General features: G+C 43.1%; 1 protein-coding gene across 1 annotated transcript; it reads right to left on the bottom strand.

Annotated features, from left to right (window-relative positions):
* Positions 1–326: 326 nt before the first annotated feature.
* LOC138802192 (nucleoporin NUP35-like) lies at positions 327–18,469 on the bottom strand. The gene is made up of 10 exons (XM_069985383.1): positions 18,342–18,469; positions 16,320–16,478; positions 15,408–15,535; positions 11,404–11,452; positions 10,601–10,742; positions 9,670–9,739; positions 9,079–9,207; positions 6,654–6,797; positions 5,340–5,480; positions 327–4,325 (listed from the first exon to the last, which is right to left on the bottom strand). Exons 1-10 carry the CDS (start codon positions 18,367–18,369, stop codon positions 4,248–4,250), a joined length of 1,068 nt encoding a protein of 355 aa, XP_069841484.1. The 5' UTR covers positions 18,370–18,469; the 3' UTR covers positions 327–4,247.
* Between the last annotated feature and the right edge of the window lie 8 nt (positions 18,470–18,477).

The following is an 18,477-nucleotide window of genomic DNA, read 5'->3' as shown; positions in this document are numbered from 1 at the left end:
CTCTGCATGATCCAGTTATGGTTTCTATGTTAAACTTGGTCACCACTATAGTGGCTGTTTATGACTTAATAGTGGCAAGAAAGATCAGTCATGGTCACTTGTTTTTAGCTTGACCAGTTCTGAAAAACGTATGATCCACAAAAAAATAGGACGGCGATAGTTAAATATCACCTTATTCACCTTTCTCAACACTGCAGCCTTTCCACCTCTTCCACTGCCAGAAGTCACAGTAGTAATCTGTATTGCTGTACATTTCAGCAACCTAAACAAGCTACAACTTTTACACACTAGTGATAGGTGCTTGTAAGGACGACAAGACACAGCTATTACAGATTTACATGTTTGTTATACAAAAGCACAGCGCTTTAATAGGTACAAAAATTACGCAGAAATATAGAAGAAAACAAAAGTTTAATACTTTTCTGTGATATTCTATGTCTGCCCCCATGTGGAGCTGCATTTACAGCTCATGCTGCTCTACACCCAGAGACTGAGTGTACCCCCTTTTAAGTGAGCTGCCAGTTCTGCACTAGCACATGAAATATAAATGCAAGATAATGTATACACAACCAAGCTAACTACATGCTCCCATACATACCATAACTAACAATCTGATAATAAACACGAGTCACAAAGGATCCAATATCAATATGGACAGACGTGGGGGGGGGGGGGGGTACTACAAAAACACATGACATTAATTTGCTGCAGGTTTGTATCGGTTTTCACTAGAGATGAGCGAATTTACAGTAATAAAGCAAAGTGCTTCATTATTTTGGAAAACCTCTCATTAGCGGGCTGCCTTTTCAACTGACTGCTGTTCTATGCTGCTCCTCCCCGGGTGCTGGAAAAAGCCAGATTCAGTCTTGGGAAACGTTTCCCAGGCCAGAATCCAGCTTTTCCCAGCACCCAGGGAGGAGCGGCAGTGATTTAAAAGGCAGCCAGCTGATGAGCGAATTGCAGAGATTCGTGATTTGCTTCGTTTTTACTGTAAATTTGCTCATCTCTAGTTTTCACAGGTAAGATCTTTTTGAATTTTTGCACAATCCAAAATGTTGAAAAAACAAAACATACATCTTTATGCATGAGTGAAAGCTTGAGCCATATATACCAAGACTGGTGATTATACAGAGACCTCTTAAAGCGTACCTGTCATGATGTAGGCTGACCCTATCAGCGTGAAATCCATTCTGCCACTAGAAGTTTAGATATCCACTGATAAGACCAGGCTGCGCCGATTCTGAGCACAAACCCTATTAGATCAGAATGGGGCTCACAAACAGCATCCCGGTGTTGTCATTTCCATGGATACCCACGCTTTCAACGGCAGAATAGATTTCACGGCTATTAGGTCAGCCTTCATTATGACAGGCACGCTTTAGAGGAATTATCTACTTTCTTCTAGAGACAGCACAACCTGTCTCCAGTTTGGGTAGTGTTTTGTAACTCCGTTCCATGGAAGTGAATGGAGCTTAATTGGAAACCACTACTGAACTGGAGACCAGTCCTTTTGTGGCTGGAAGAAAGTGGCCATGTTTTTCTGACGCTGCATAACCCCTTTAACACAAACTCTTAAAAACATATATCATAATTCATACTCCATAACTAATTTCACACATACAACCATGGCCAAAAGTTTTGAAATTGACACAAATTCTAGTTTTTACAAAGTTTGCTGGCAGTTTAATAACTCTATATTGAGTCATAAAAATTAAAGCGCGTATCCAGGACAAGAGAAACATTGCTGCTTTCTTCCTGAAGCAGGGCCACTCTTGTCCTCAATTTTTGTGTGATGTTGCAGTTCAGTTCCTATTTAAGTGAATATAGCTGAGCCATCATTCTACACCCGAGTACAGACCCATGGACAGAGATAAGCACTCAGCCAGTCACTGACTAGGGCAGCTGAGAGCTTGTCTTGGAAGCAGGAACAAGAGACAAGATTGGGGACCAGATGGAGTTGTATCCTTTACCAAGGGTTTAAGAATACCTTCTATCCATCCAAAAATTTGCTCAGGGAGGGTGCCCACGCATACGATGAAGGGTCTCCCTGGATTTTTTTTTTTTTAGTAAGCATGTACAATGATCCTAGAATCAAGTCACAGATTTTATAGACCTGTCATGCAGAACATTTATCATCTTCAGTGCCCTAGGATATTCTTGTGTTGGGTCTGAGTCTGATTTTATGAAGTATCATGTATGTCAGTTGTCTGTATGCTTCTTGTATGTAGTCTATTGTGTAAATTATGACAATTACACCTCCCTTATCTGCTGGTTTGAGGACAGTTTCCAAACATTGTATGGCCTTTCTTTCCTGGGCACTGATGTTGGATAACTGTCTAATTTTTATCCAGGAAGTTGTATCATTAGTCCAGCCCCTGCCATCAACCATTCTGGAAGAGATGTCGCCCAGAGAGGCACTGACAGTGTCACAGACCCACCTCTGTAACACTGTCAGCCCGAAATAAAGAAGCTGGATCACAGAGCATTGCCAAATGTATGTATGTATGTATGCAACGCTCCTGTTATTGCCATCAGGAAACTGGCAGCCCCCAGTTATATGCATATCTGTGCTGTCAGTTTCCCTCTTAGCTAATCTCAAGCATAAATTATTGTGAGATTCAAAAAAATAATACATAATTACACTGCAAAAGATTGGGATCACTGCAAACAGAAGAAATGTTGCTTAAATGTCTAATATACATGTATAACCTATCTTGCACCCTTTCCCCGTTTTTTTTTTTCTCTTTCTTATCTGCTCTGGATGTCTTAAATCTTCTCCTCTGGGTCCTCTCTCCTCTGACCCACTGAGCTCCCTTTTTCCCCGTCCCTTTGTAGTCACAGGGCATGTGATCTCCTCTCTGGGAGCAAGGTTAGCTGTCTATTGACCTGGTAACCTGACACCAAAAAGCCATCATCTGCACCTGATCACTGCTAGTGAATGTGCTGCTTCCATAGACTTAGAGCCTAGGTTTCTGTAATATAATAAATTATAGTCCTATCTCAGCTTGCCGTCCGTGAACGCAGGCATATGTAATTATCTTTATGTCTTAGCTCTGTATATTGTGTTACAGATGTTTTTAGAGTCTGGATGAAACTAGAATGTTTTCATTCACAGTCAGCAAGCAGAGATCTAAACCTACACTACACTCCCACCCCAGTAAGCAGATGCCCATTATACAGCACATAACTACACCATGTGTGTCAGCTCTGCTACACCATCAGCTAGTATGGAATACATATTGAGATGATGTGATGCAAAATCTGTGGAAAAAAAATGACAGCAGTGGGCAGGAAAGAAAGCTAAGAAGGCAAGTACGCAAATGGACTAATCGAGGAAATGCATGATGGGAAATGTAGTTTCCTATCTAGGTTATAGATCGGCTTTTAGAAAAACTTGGAACTCAGGAATGGCAGCAGCTAGAAAGACAGGAGACGGTTCAAAATACTCAGGGGAACTTGGTGAGTAAGACCAGATAGTATGTAATTTTTTTTTTCGCTCTTAGGTGGTTAACCCCTTATAACATTTTGATCAGTTCCCCACTGATCAATATATAGAGCCAGGAGAATTGCTTCACTCCTCGCTGCAGAAAACAGTAGGTCTGTAGAGTATGCATCGAGATAGAGATCACAGCAAGCCAGTGTGTAAAGTGCTCAATAAAGACCTTGTCATGGCTCTATATAAGGATCAGTAAAGATCTAAACACCCAGACTCAAAACTTTTATGTCTGTATGATATGTTAAAGGGACAGAAACACCTCCAGGTAAAACAGCCCTGGAATATACTTACCGTAATCACATTAACAAATAATAAATTCCATTCACATATTATATACCAAAAATGTAAAATTCCTAATACATATTGCATTACAATGTAGTCCCCAGGTTTGGATCTGGGGATAGCTGCTGCGTAACCTTTGGTGTGCTTGTCATTATTAGGAGTAAAACTGCTGACAAATCAAGTAAAAACAGTAAGACCATGTTCACACAATGTTGTGTGTCATTTTGATGAGAAAACACGGCTGTCTTTTGACGACTACAGCTGCAAATAATGATCATGGTCCCTATTTGCCGCTGTAAAAATGAAAAGACGACGCAAAACAAACACAGTGTGAACATAGCCTAATAGCAGATCCCACGGGGGAAGAATCGTCAGTTTGTTGTGCAAAGTTCATATAAAATTTCTTATTACATAAATAATTTAAAAAAATATAGACAGTTTGGCAGTTTTGTACAGACTATAAAAACCACTACCATCCAAAGAGATACTCCAGAGACTTAGATAGTAGGGAGTCATTCTTTTTAGGGGTCTGTCTGTCCAAGAACACCTGCAAAAAAAAAAAAAAAAATCAGTGTTTAGTTTGGTACAGTGCAATTTTTGTAGTGCACTTTTGCACGCGTGTTTCCCCGACCTTTTTCAGGTCATGATTGACAGCCGGAGGAGACGGGACCTGAAGACAGCCTGGCTGTACAGGAGAGCCGGAGAATAGGATGCTGGATCACAGCAGTGGTAAGTATGTACTGCTGTGTGATATGGAAACTGAGAGAATGGATATATGTATACCTGTGCTGTCAGTCTCCCTTTATGGTTATCGGCCTCATCTTCCTGTGTAAACAGGATGTGTGTAGCTGATGAAGATACATTTTAAACTCTGCTCTAAACAGATAATCAGTCAAGGATCGGGCGCTCCGCCCGACATTTTACTTTTGGCTGATCGCTGTCACTTTTACAAGGGCCAATTATCGTCCAAAGGAGCATTTCTTGCAACACTCCTGGCCGATAATCGGCCCATGTAAAAGGCCCTTTGGCCTCTACATTCCCCAGATATCAATCCAACCAAACATCTGTGCGATTTACTGGAAAAAATAAATAAGTCTGACCCATGAAGGCCGCACCTCACAACATATAGGATATGTTAATAATGTCTGGATGCCAGAGGTCTTATGAAGTCCAACAGGGTTAATCTGTTCTAGCAGCAGAAGGCAAACCCACAAGGATTTTTGTATTTCTGGTTCATACTTTTCCAGCACATTCAGCTGACCTGCATGTGAAATGTCTGCCTTAAAGGGGTTATCCAGCGCTACAAAAAATGGCCACTTTTCCCCCTACTGTTGTCTCCAGTTCAGGTCGAGTTTGCAATTAAGCTCCATTTACTTCAATGGAACGGAGTTTCAAAACCCCACCCAAACTGGAGACAACAGTAGGGGGAAAGTGGCCATGTTTTTGTAGCGCTGGATAACGCCTTTAATAAACCCACCCCCACTCCCAAATTTAAGGCACAATTATGATCAGTGACACTGGCTTAGCTGCACTGTCTAATAGGTAGTACCAAATAACGTACCTGGTAGGGACTAGTAAAAGCCCTGTAAGCGGCAGCAAGAGGTCTCATCCCAGAACGTGGAGAGCTTACACTTTTAACCGGTGGTGTGACGGCTGAATAAACTGAGGATGCAGATGCCTTATCACTACTTTCCATTGCACTCTGAAAGCAAGATAGAACTTGGTTAATCTGAAGTCCGCTATAAGGCTATGTTCACATAAGGGGCTTTTCTGATGGATTTTCAGCCTAACTAAACCAAAAAAGCAGACAAAAAAGCTCATGCTACTTAAAGGGGTTGTCCAGCGAAAAAATGTTTTCTTTCAAATCAGCTGGTATCAGAAAGTTAAATAGATTTGTAATTTACTTCTATTTAAAAATCTCAAGTCTTCCCATACTTATAAGCTACTATATATCCTGCAGGAAGTGTTGTTTGTTTACATTCAGAAACAGTGCTCTCTACTGACATCTCTGGCGGAGTCAGGAACTGTCCTGAGCAGGAGAGGTTTTCTATGGGGACTTGCTGCTGCGCTGGACAGTTCCTGACTCCGCCAGAGATGTCAGTAGAGAGCACTGTTTCTGAATGTAAACAAACAACACTTCCTGCAGGATATATAGTAGCTTATAAGTATGGAAAGACTTGAGATTTTTAAATAGAAGTAAATTACAAATCTATTGAACTCTCTGAAACCAGTTGATTTGAAAGAAAAAAAAATTTCACTGGACAACCCCTTTAATCTTTCAGATCACATGGCAGGATACCCATTGAAACCCCAACAGGTTTGTAGCATGCTCCTAAAATGAGTGGTGTATAGAACTGCTGGGTATGCTAGAATACACTTACAATGCCAGGTTATGAAGCTTCTGGCAGCTGCGGTTGGCTGCCATGTATGGAAATCGGTGAACGGAAAGCTGGTTTCTACTACAGCAATAATAGTATTATTATAAACTACAAGCAACTTAAGGGACAATGAGAAGGAGAGGATCAGATGACTATAACATTCTGGTGCACATAGGGAGGTCAGGAGTCCAGCATCTGGAGATAAGATTTATTTTTTTTACATTTGGAAACGTAAAATCACATGTGCAAGTATTGTACTGAGATACAGAGAATGATCAAGTCGCTACAGCTTTACAGGCAGAAGAGAAAGCTTGTGTATGCATTATAAAACACAGAGCTGCTTCCCCCAGGTAACTCTAGGACTGTGGTGGACCTGATTGGTTCAGAGCAATGTACTGCCTAGCTGGCTGTTTCAACTTAGTAGGTAGAAGCAGTGTACAGCACACTAAGGTGCAAGTACTTGGGTAAGGGGCTTTAGGTAGAGTCAAATAAAATACCTGGTAGGGACTATTCAAAGCCCTGTAAGCTGTAGCCAGAGGTCTCATCCCGAAGCGCGGAGAGCTTACATTATTGGCTGGTGGTGTGGCGACTGACTGATACATTGAAGACATGGGCGCCTTCTCACTACTTTCCATTAAACTCTGAAAGCAAGAAAACATTTGGTTAATCTAAAGTCTGCTATGAGGCAGTAATAAAATATATATAATACAAGGAATAATTCAATGACTGACACCTTCTACATAACAATTCAATCTTCAAACTTTCACTGTACATTTGGAGGTCACAATATGACATGTTGGGGTTATCCACAGCTCTTATACGACCATTACCAAGGTTGCTGCATTAAACAGTAAATCTACAGATTGGCTACAGATTTCAAGGCCAGCGGTTTTCTTGGACTGCAGCCTCTTCCCCGCAGTACCCGACAGCACAACATGCACACACATAGGGATGTGCCCACTACTGCAGCAACTACTCATAGTAAAATTGTTCAGTGTACAATATTAGTAGGTGTACCCATTATTTTTACTGACAGCAGCTCCCTGTGTACCTCATAGAGCTAAAATCAGACTCCCCTCCTCCAGGCTGTGCTGCCCTGCTCTGTGGTGAGTCTGTCCATAAGATGGCCGACTTGGAGGAGCATGTGATCATGCTCCGCCATCCAGTGTCCACCGTAGACATATACAGGCTTAGTATTGAACAACTGGGGGCGGGGCATGGTCACATACTCCTCCATGTCGGCCAACTTATGGACAGACTCACCACAGAGGAGAGCAGTCTGATTTTAGCTCTATGAGGTACACAGGGAGCTGCTGTCAGTACACACAGTGAGTACACTTACTGTGGTGTCCTACCACGGGTGTTACTAGTGTATACACCCCTAGCAAAAGCCTGTACTCTAAGTAAAAGTGGCAATGAAGTAGTACCTAAGTTTTGCCACTAGATGTCCCTGTAGGAGGTTTTCACAAAGGGAGTGGAAGTGTAGTCACACACTTGGGAGTCTTAGTCTGGTTCCCATACAGAGAGGACAAGTCCAGTGTAGTCTAGTCTAGTCTAGTCTACAGACACACATGGGAAGTACGCACACTCTTTTCTTAAAAGCAGCACTTCTACACACTATGCAGTGCTAGATGCTCACAGAGAGGAAGTCAGGGATCATCCCAGCCCACGCAGAGAACAAGTCTAAAGGTGCAGGACAGTATCCTGAAGCAAGAAGAACTGATCTGGATAGAGCAAAGTTGCTAGAAGCCTACGTACTTACAGTGTGGGTGTAATCTGAAAACTCTGACACTCTGCTCAACCCACGTAACATCGCCCGACACTGGTTGGCAATAGGTGGTGCAAAGACAAAGGTCAAAACACGGGCAAAAGTATTCTCTTTACTCTCAAGTATTCTACTTCTGAAGTTCCTGGCAAAGCACAGTACTACATTAGGTTGGGACATCATTGACATCCTCCTCTCTACCTCTCTGCACTTACTCTCTACTTCTCAGCACGCAACCAAGCCAGCACAGCTATTTTATCTCTCAAGCTCTCAGCACAAGTCTTGTCAGTCAAGATCAAAGTCTATTGTCAAGCCACAAGTCTACTGTATACTACCGTATCAAGTATTTCTAAAGTAAAGGAGTTTATTTGTGGTAACAGGACTCCGTAATCATTACTTAAGCACCAACACAGTTATTGCACCTTTCTTGGGTCATCTCCCCTTTCTGTGGGTGGCGGTACAATTAGTCCGGGTGGGTCACAACTCCACTCTGGACCATCTTGATAAGCATCCAAGGAACCCCCTCACAGCCGGCAGGTCACCGACCACAGGGGAAACGGTATAGCTCGCCACAATTAAATAAAATCGGGTGTGTCTCCGTACCGTTGTGCCCACCTAGCACTGGCGTTATGACAGAACAACATCTAGCAGAGCTATACTTTGACCGACCACCACAGTAGTGGCGTTACACAGTACCACCTAGCAAGTGACTGGTCAAGCCTCACAGTGGATGAGGTGAGGCAGAGAAGAGATACCAGACAGGATGTCACTAACTTGGTGCAGGAGGCGATACCAGACAAGATGGCCTGTGGTGCAGGAGGTGTAGGGCTCCAGCAGGGATTTCTGTGGATTTCTTTACAAGCACCACTGAAACTTTGTTCTGCAGCTCATCATGGTTCTAGAGGACATTTGACCAGTGATCCCGTATTAATAGCCTATCCTAAGGCTAGAACATTAAAGAAAAATCCTGCAGAACCTCTTATCAAAGTTACAAGTAGCGTGACATCAAATGTGTAGCTGCATTATTCCAGTGTAGCTGTGACAGCCATGTTAGGTGCAGCACTGGTAATCGTATGAGTTTTACAGCGATATCTTATCTGACATTATAGGTCATATTCACACATTTTATATCACTAGCTCCACAGCATTATTCTTACCTTATCTATGCAAGGTTTCACACCAATCATAATGCAATCACCAAATATCTTGCCGTCTTTGCTTAGAGCGTTTCTTGCCTGTAGCTTGGAGTGGTATTCTAAGTGCATCCAGTTTCCAGTGGCTGACATCTATAACAATGCATATAAAATTGATGGGAAGTATTGTCACAATATCATGCCTTGTATAAATAACGATTTAACACTACGTGTTTTTAAAGGGGGCCTGTCAGTAGGAAAAACTAAAAGTGCCAAAAACACTTAACACCATAATAACCCAATATACCGTGTGCTGGAGAACACTGTCCGATTTTAAGAAAATTTACTTTTAAACTGATGTGTTCTGTATTCTGATGAGCGGCAACTAGGCAGCTCTAGAGGACTAATCGCGGGGTCCCGGCTGTAGGTATGCAAATTAAAACATAGTTGACAAGCCAAAGGGGTCCTATGACATCACTGCCATTCCCCTGAGCATATGCAGTGGATGACATTGGATGCGCTCTGGCTTGTCAATCACATCTTAATGCTCTTGGCACAGGAAAAAAAGAACATTTATTTTAGAATTCATATAACAGAAAAAAAAACAGCCCTTACCACGTGTTTTATTATATTCCCATACTGAGCAAACTGTTGTAAGATGTAAGAAGCAGAGGCCTGAGGAAACCTAAAAAAATGGTAGAAGTTGTAATGAGAGAAAAAAAAAAAAAAAGACAATAGAAAAAGTTAAAAGGGTTTTCCACACAAATATATAAGCTTCAGGATACTGAGGATAGGCCAACAACTGCTATTCTGCAGGGTGTTGTTTGTTGCCTGCACTACACAGTAGACAGTGCTGCAGACAACTGGCTCCATTCACTGTGTAGCAGTGGTACCAAACAGCTGATCAGCAGGAGTGCCATGTGTTGGCATCCACTGATCAGTGATTGATGGCTTATCCTGAAAATAGGCCACTCATATTTGTCCAGAAAACACCTTTAAGGTTCAGTTGATAGCTTTCCCACCATACACACCAACGTTTTCCCCAACCAAGAATTCATCTGTTCTCTGTGGAGACAGGAGGGTTACGCTGCTGCCAGACAGCTATGGCAGTGGCTTATTTCTTAGAGAACAAAAGTGTCAGGCAATTTTAATCCAACATCTCCAAATGGGGGAGAATAGGGATGCCCCATACAGTCAGCTGATCCCACCAAAGTTGGCAGGTTCGATTATGGCGCAGGGTTTTACAGCAAGACAAAACCTACACAAGTCTATGGGGCTCCAGATATTATCTACCTTAGTCATACTGAACAATACAAGTCCATTGTCTTATAGGGACAAAACTATACTTAACTATAACTTACTTTACACCTGCATTAAGTCTATACATAGTATACATACAGAAGGCAGTGCACCCACCAGGATATTTTCTACATGGCCCTGACACATATTAATGGCTGACATTGCATAGTTTATCCATAATCTCACCATAAATATCTTAGAATCTCTCATTGATTCTATTGTCCTATCCAAAAGTGAGATAGCTTACCCATATACTGTAACCCATGTATTATCCAGATGGTCATCTGAGGTCAAAGAATCGCCCTGTGTGTAAAATGGATCCATCTGAGCAGGTGATAGCACCGCATCTCTGCTTTGCACAATGTTGGATGGACGGAATATACTTGAAGCTGTTTACAGAGAAAGTTGTAAATGAATTAATAGTAATCAGGAAGCAAAAGGTTTTGTCAACCAGCAGGATTTACTACAGCTGCTGGCGCAAACAGCGTAGTACAAATCCAAAGCTCCAAATCCTTACACACAGATATACACTGGTCTGTCTAGTAATGTGAACGGGGTAACTTCTGCAAGAGCTATGGTGCCCAAGTATACAGAGAACAACGTAGTGACCATTCTGGGTTACTGCAGCTTTTTTCCCACTGAAATGACAAAGCGCTTACCCAGATAAGCCGCTACACGATATAAAGAGCTGTCTGCTCCCCGCTTTGTTCTCTGTATACATGGGCACCACAGCTCCTGCCGAAAGTACACTCTTCCCATTACTAGACAGACCAGCGTATGTCTGTGTGCAGGGATTTGAAGCCTTGGTTCTCAATAGTGTACATTTATTTTTTTAAAGGCAGTTTAAACAATCTAAGCAATTTTTCTGTAAGGGCCCATTCACACTGAGCAAAAGCAGCAGTGGCCCGTGCCGCAGACGCCGCTTGAAATTCCACCTGTCCCATTTATTCCCACGCCTCAGCTCTCCACCGAAAGAATTGACATGGCTCACAGATACAGAACTATTAACCTAGTGGAAAAAACTTGTACTTGGGACTAAACCTTACTTACGTGTGTATGGAGATGATGGGGTTAGTGGAATTCCTGCAGAGAAAGTCGTCTGCATTGAAGAGAGAACAAGAAAGACGTAATCAAACATACAATAAATATACAGTAAAATACACTGGAGACCTGATCAGTAGGTAGATGATTTCTCATCACTAGAACTAGAAGTGAACCTAGTCACCTGCGTCACCAGCCAGCTTAATAAAAGATACAGACGGTGTACATTTGTAAGAAAAGCACATAATACACTATACGGGTACAAATCCACACACCGTATACGCAGCAGATACGCAGATTTGATGGGGAAGATTTGATGCTGTGTTCAGTTAATTAGATCTAATCTGCTGCGTATTTGCTGCGTGTCGCAGCAGTAAATACGCTGCATATACGGTGTGTGGGTTTATACCCTACTATACAAAGGCATACCATCTCCACAAACTCTACAAACCATGGCTGATTAGTGCAATGGCAAAAGGAAAGTAACTAAACAATATATAATAACCAGCAAAGTCATGAGCTGAAAGGAATTAAAGGGTTTTTGACTGAGATACTGTGAAGTACAATACTAGCTTCTTTATAAGGAAGCTATTTACCTGACATCATCTCAATCACACGTAATAAGAATGATGAGTTCCGATGTTCTTAAAACTTTTATACAGTTACAAGAAGAGTATCACCTGCCTAGTAACTCTATGTTTAGGTATTTTCAAATGAGACATGCACTGAACAGTCAGTTCCCACCCCCCTAGACTACCTATTACTGAATACCCTCTTATAGGTGTCCTTCACTCACAGGGTCCCAAAGGCCTTATCTCCTCACTATATACACATCTCATCTCGCTTAAAATAGCTAAAAACCGTCTACCAGCAAAGGAATATTGGGAAAAGTACATCCCTTCTCTGATGATGAGTGGCACGGTATACTATGTTCACCCAGGTGTCTTCAGCAGCTACTAATAAGATGACTCAACTTTTCATTCTTTATAATAGCTACCTTATACCTATACGCCTGAATCACATGGGTAGGATGGCCACTGATGAATGCAATAGATGTCATCAGCCTAGGGCGGATTTTTGGCACCTTATGTGGCAATGTCCATATGTACACTCTTTTTGGGTTGAGGTAGTAAATATGATAAAAGATGTACTTGGTAAACCGCCACTGCCACTTACATGCTTTTTTGGTGTAGTATCAGAGGAGGAGTGGACTTACCATGAGAGAATATTTTTGAAAGAATCTTTATTTTTAGCGAGAAAAATAGTGGCCCTAAGGTGGATAGACCCAAGACTGCCAACTCTCAAAATGGAAGAAGTTGGTAAATACAATAGTGCCATTTGCACAAATAAAGTATACCAATAGGGGACACCCAAGAAAATTCCAGAAGGTGTGGGGGGGATTGGTGCATACATCCACAGGCAGCGTTCACTTCATCCAACTTTAGAACATTAAGAGATTCACTTATCTCACAACCTAATTTATAATAGATAGGTAGCGGGTATTTGTTCCGTATTCTAATGAGTATTGTTTAGATATGTTATTGTTCAGTTAAGTGTTAAGGCTATGGAATGTAACTTTTGCTATAAAGGAATGTCCGTCATATGTGCTGATTATGCTGTGCACTGGGAATACATCACTCACTTGTATGCACCTTTTATGCAAAATGTTATATTTCTTGTTCTCTCTACATTGTTAAATAAAACAAATTTAAAAAAAAAAAAAAAAAAAAAAAAAAAAAAAAAAAAAAAAAAAAGGACCCAACCTGTAATTTAACTGGCTGTTCCCTGAAAACCTTCCGCCATACCGTAGTGGAGGCCAAATGCAGCTGAATCAGAGGACAACAAATCACATTCATTCAGGACCTGGAAATTTCGTGGCCTACTATAGAGATGGATCCCATAAGAAGCGCAATGGTAACCTTAGATTTGTGATAGGTACAGATGTAATGTCTATAATAAGGGCCTTGATGATGCCGAGATGCTACATCTCACCTAACCTCATCATCAGCATCATCATCATCATCATCATCATCTCAGCAGCACCTCAGATCCTACTGCATATAGGCTGGCAGGGATAATGCTGCTGTATATAGACCAACAGACTTGATGACGAGATGCTGCTGCTGTATATGACTGACAAAAATGACACTGCTGTATATAGCCTATTGGACATGATGCTGAGATGTTTCTGCTTTATATAGATAAACAAAGATGGTGCTGAGATACTGCTGCTATATACAGGCTGCCAGTTATGATGCTGAGATACTGCTGCTATATACAGGCTGCCAGGTATGATGCTGAGATACTGCTGCTATATACAGGCTGCCAGGTATGATGCTGAGATACTGCTGCTATATACAGGCTGCCAGGTATGATGCTGAGATACTGCTGCTATATACAGGCTGACAGGTATGATGCTGAGATACTGCTGCTATATACAGGCTGACAGGTATGGTGCTGAGATACTGCTGCTATATACAGGCTGACAGGTATGGTGCTGAGATACTGCTGCTATATACAGGCTGACAGGTATGGTGCTGAGATACTGCTGCTATATACAGGCTGACAGGTATGGTGCTGAGATACTGCTGCTATATACAGGCTGACAGGTATGGTGCTGAGATACTGCTGCTATATACAGGCTGACAGGTATGGTGCTGAGATACTGCTGCTATATACAGGCTGACAGGTATGGTGCTGAGATACTGCTGCTATATACAGGCTGACAGGTATGGTGCTGAGATACTGCTGCTATATACAGGCTGACAGGTATGGTGCTGAGATACTGCTGCTATATACAGGCTGACAGGTATGGTGCTGAGATACTGCTGCTATATACAGGCTGACAGGTATGGTGCTGAGATACTGCTGCTATATACAGGCTGACAGGTATGGTGCTGAGATACTGCTGCTATATACAGGCTGACAGGTATGGTGCTGAGATACTGCTGCTATATACAGGCTGACAGGTATGGTGCTGAGATACTGCTGCTATATACAGGCTGACAGGTATGGTGCTGAGATACTGCTGCTATATACAGGCTGACAGGTATGGTGCTGAGATACTGCTGCTATATACAGGCTGACAGGTATGGTGCTGAGATACTGCTGCTATATACAGGCTGACAGGTATGGTGCTGAGATACTGCTGCTATATACAGGCTGACAGGTATGGTGCTGAGATACTGCTGCTATATACAGGCTGACAGGTATGGTGCTGAGATACTGCTGCTATATACAGGCTGACAGGTATGGTGCTGAGATACTGCTGCTATATACAGGCTGACAGGTATGGTGCTGAGATACTGCTGCTATATACAGGCTGACAGGTATGGTGCTGAGATACTGCTGCTATATACAGGCTGACAGGTATGGTGCTGAGATACTGCTGCTATATACAGGCTGACAGGTATGGTGCTGAGATACTGCTGCTATATACAGGCTGACAGGTATGGTGCTGAGATACTGCTGCTATATACAGGCTGACAGGTATGGTGCTGAGATACTGCTGCTATATACAGGCTGACAGGTATGGTGCTGAGATGCTGCTGTTATATACAGGCTGATAGGCATGATGCTGAGATACTGCTGCTATATACCAGATGACAGGCATGATGCTGAGATACTGCTGCTATATACAGGCTGACAGGCATGATACCGAGATGCTGCTGCTATATATGATGTAGAGATTCAGCTGTATATATACTGACAGTCTAGTTTTCCAGGCCCTCTCCGAAATCCCATAAAAACAAAACAACTAACCAAGAAATGCACTCTGCAGCGCTGGCTTCCTATTAACATTGGTGGGTCTGGAAATGCATCAATATACATTAAGAGCTCTTACTTATACAGTGATGGCTTGTCTCTCTATAGAAGGCAGGACACCCATTGGCTTAGCCCTGATACTGCTGAGGACCATACACTATTATTGACTACACAGTGATTTATAAAATTCTCTGATACAGTGGGAAACTGGTTTAAAAATTTTAACAAATGGGAAACAAATGATTTACCTGTTTTCTGGAACTTAAAGGTGTAGTGTTAAGACCTGGAAGTAAAAGGTCATCATATATGCTTCCAACAGGGGGGGCATTACTGGTCTTTTTAGGAGCAGGAACCACAGGCTGAGGAGGAGAACCACCTAAAGCAGCATAGGAGAAAACAAGGTATAAGTTCACTGGGTGGTTAGCAAATAAGCGAACTTACAGCTCGGCTGATCGCATTGTTCATGCCAACTAGAGACGAGCGAACCTAAGTGTGCAGCGTTGGATTACTGGTGGCGGAAGAAGTTGGATGCAGCCCTAAGGCTGCCTGGAAAACATGGATACAACCATTTGCCATGTTCACATATGGCAAAACAGTGGCCGTTCTGTGATATGGCCATGTCACTGAATGGCCGCTGTGTGAGATGTTAAACCCGGACGGTACTGCAGTAGCGGCCAGGTCAACACAACTTCTTTTTAATTGGAATATTAGCACATTCGGGCATGCCTGCGCTCCAATTAGCCATAGCAGACAATGTAAAGTACATCTGGAGCCGCACTTTACATTTTCTGCACAGTCTATTTCATGCGTTGGCTATTTAATTAATAGTGGCCGCATGAAATCCCAGCCGGAGTGTACACGCACTCCGGCTCGGATTGCATAGTAGTTATTGCGATCGGCCGCTGTGATTAAACAATGACTGATGTTGCAAACCTGCAACAACGGCCATTGTTTAATCAAAAAATTCAGTGTGTGAACAAGACAATAAGCTGTATCTTTGTTTTCTTAGACTTCCTAGGGCTGCATCGAACTTCATCAGCCACGGGTATATTTAAATGCTGAATGTTTAGACTCGAGCATGCTCCAGTAGCGCTCTTCTCTACAATCTACATATATTATTGATGGCAGCTTGGTTGAGCAGCTTTTCCCTCATACATTACCTCCAAATCCGGGGGATCGTGCCTCCATAAATCCTAATGACTGGCGGGGCTGTGGCGTTACAGGCGTTGGAAGATCACCTATTAGAAAACCAGGCAAAAACTGGGCACTGGCCCCTGGTTTTGGAGATGTTGGTGAACCTGTTACCATTGGTTCTCCACCTGGAAAGAAGGGAAAGCGACAATATTCAAGAATCAGAAATTTTAGCTTTCATACATTTTCATGCCAAAACTTTAAACCTGTAAGAGACATGTCAAACGTTAACTTGGGGTTTGGGTGTGCTGACCTGTGCTAGAACAAGCAAGGAGAGGCACTCAGCTAATCGATTCTCTCCCCGCCTCTCTTGCTGCAGGAGACGGATTCTATAAAACGTCTATAGCAACAGGATGCTGTACGATTTACTGCTGTTATTTCTTAACAAAACTTGCAACTTAATTTAAAGGCGTATTCCAGGATAAAAACATATTCAGGTATGCTACCAGAGCTACTGCGGACATGACAGTGAAGTATACTTACCTGTCCCATTCCACTACAGCTGCCAGTTCCCTTGACGCCCACCCTCCAGCACTGTCAGGTGTTTCCACAATATCCCCTGACATACCGGAAATGGCTACTCAGCACATTAGATCCTACACTGTCTAGCCTGAGGAGCCATTTAGGGGGTGGGAGCGGCATGTCAGCAGATATTATAGAAACACGGACAGCGTCAGAGATTGGGCGGCCCGAGAATCGGCAGCTGCAGCAGAGCGGGTTAGGTAAAAAGTATACATCACCGTCATGTCTCCTGCAGCCCTGGTACATACTGCAATCCAGGTTTCTGTTAGGAAGGAAACCATGGCGGCAATGGTGGACTTGTCAAATGACATACATCAATGGTGCCCAACAGACGCCACTGGCTTATAATGGATGTGGGCAGGCCAATTATTGTGTGATACAAGTAGAGATATTTTATTGTTATTCTTCCATGCACTAAAACACCACTGTGTAATAAAGTGACATCTCTGGTCAAAAACCCTTCATCAGACAAGTAAGTTGTGAAGATCTGCAGGCTGCTTCCTCAACGGATTTTATCAGCAATGTGTGGATGGGGCATTTGTTCCCAATCGCATAGTGGTAGGAAACCCCTCTATGATAGGTTCCATTGATTCTAATGGAGTCACGTCATGGAGGGTCTGGGGTTTCTTCCCACTGGGGGTGGGTCGCTCCGCCTCCAGTCTGGGCCTGGTGGTACAGTCACTTTTATTTCCAACCAATGAATAGAGATGAGCGAACTGGGTTCGGGTTTGAGTCCATCTGAACCCGAACGTTCGGTATTTGATTAGCGGGGGCTGCTGAACTTGGATAAAGCTCTAAGGTTGTCTGGAAAACGTGGATACAGCCAATGACTATATCCACCCCCCCCCCCCCCCCCATAGACCCTCCACACAGATATGAACCTAATCTAGGGAAAACTATGTAGAATCAGAGAGAGACATATCAAGGTGCAGTATGAGCCCATAGCAGTATAATGTATTACATATCCACATCCATCCCTGCCAGTGTGATCAGGAACTCTGCAAAACTTTCTATTGCGTTACATAAAAATAACTACTAGCAGAGCCCATTATACGTCAATGGAGAGCAGCAGCGCCCTCTGCAGGACAGATACAGCACTGCATCCTGGCTACATCTGTGGTGTGGTGTCCATCCTGCAGGTGTGAACTGAGCCCTAATAAAGAATAATCCTGCTGGGACTGATAGAATAGACAGGATCGGTCACCAGCAGCACCCATCACCCTATGAACCCCTGTGCCTGCTGGGTAATAGCCGGGTGTGATCCATATACAGGTAACCCGGCACCTACCCTTAGTATGGACCCCCGGCTCTCCAATACTCCAATATATGGGGGAGCTGGGGACACTGACTATAGTCACTACAAACACTGAGGGCCATAGGCTCGCTCCTGGCCTACGGGAGGGCGTTGTCGCACACCTCACATGGCAGGATACATGCAGCCCTCACACAACAGAGGAAGCTCCACTCACCCAGAGGCTCCATGTAGAAGGCCGCCATGTCTGGGAGCAGCCCCGTGTCACATGGACCAGGAATGGATCCCACTGACACTTCCTACCCGGGAACCCCACAGCCAGTCACGTGTCCGCCTGTCATTACCAAAACGAG

Source organism: Dendropsophus ebraccatus, chromosome 1, assembly GCF_027789765.1.
Source record: "Dendropsophus ebraccatus isolate aDenEbr1 chromosome 1, aDenEbr1.pat, whole genome shotgun sequence".
NCBI classification, from domain to species: Eukaryota; Metazoa; Chordata; class Amphibia; order Anura; family Hylidae; genus Dendropsophus; species Dendropsophus ebraccatus.
Note: the sequence above shows the minus strand (reverse complement) of the source record. Positions and strands in the feature narration are given on the sequence as shown.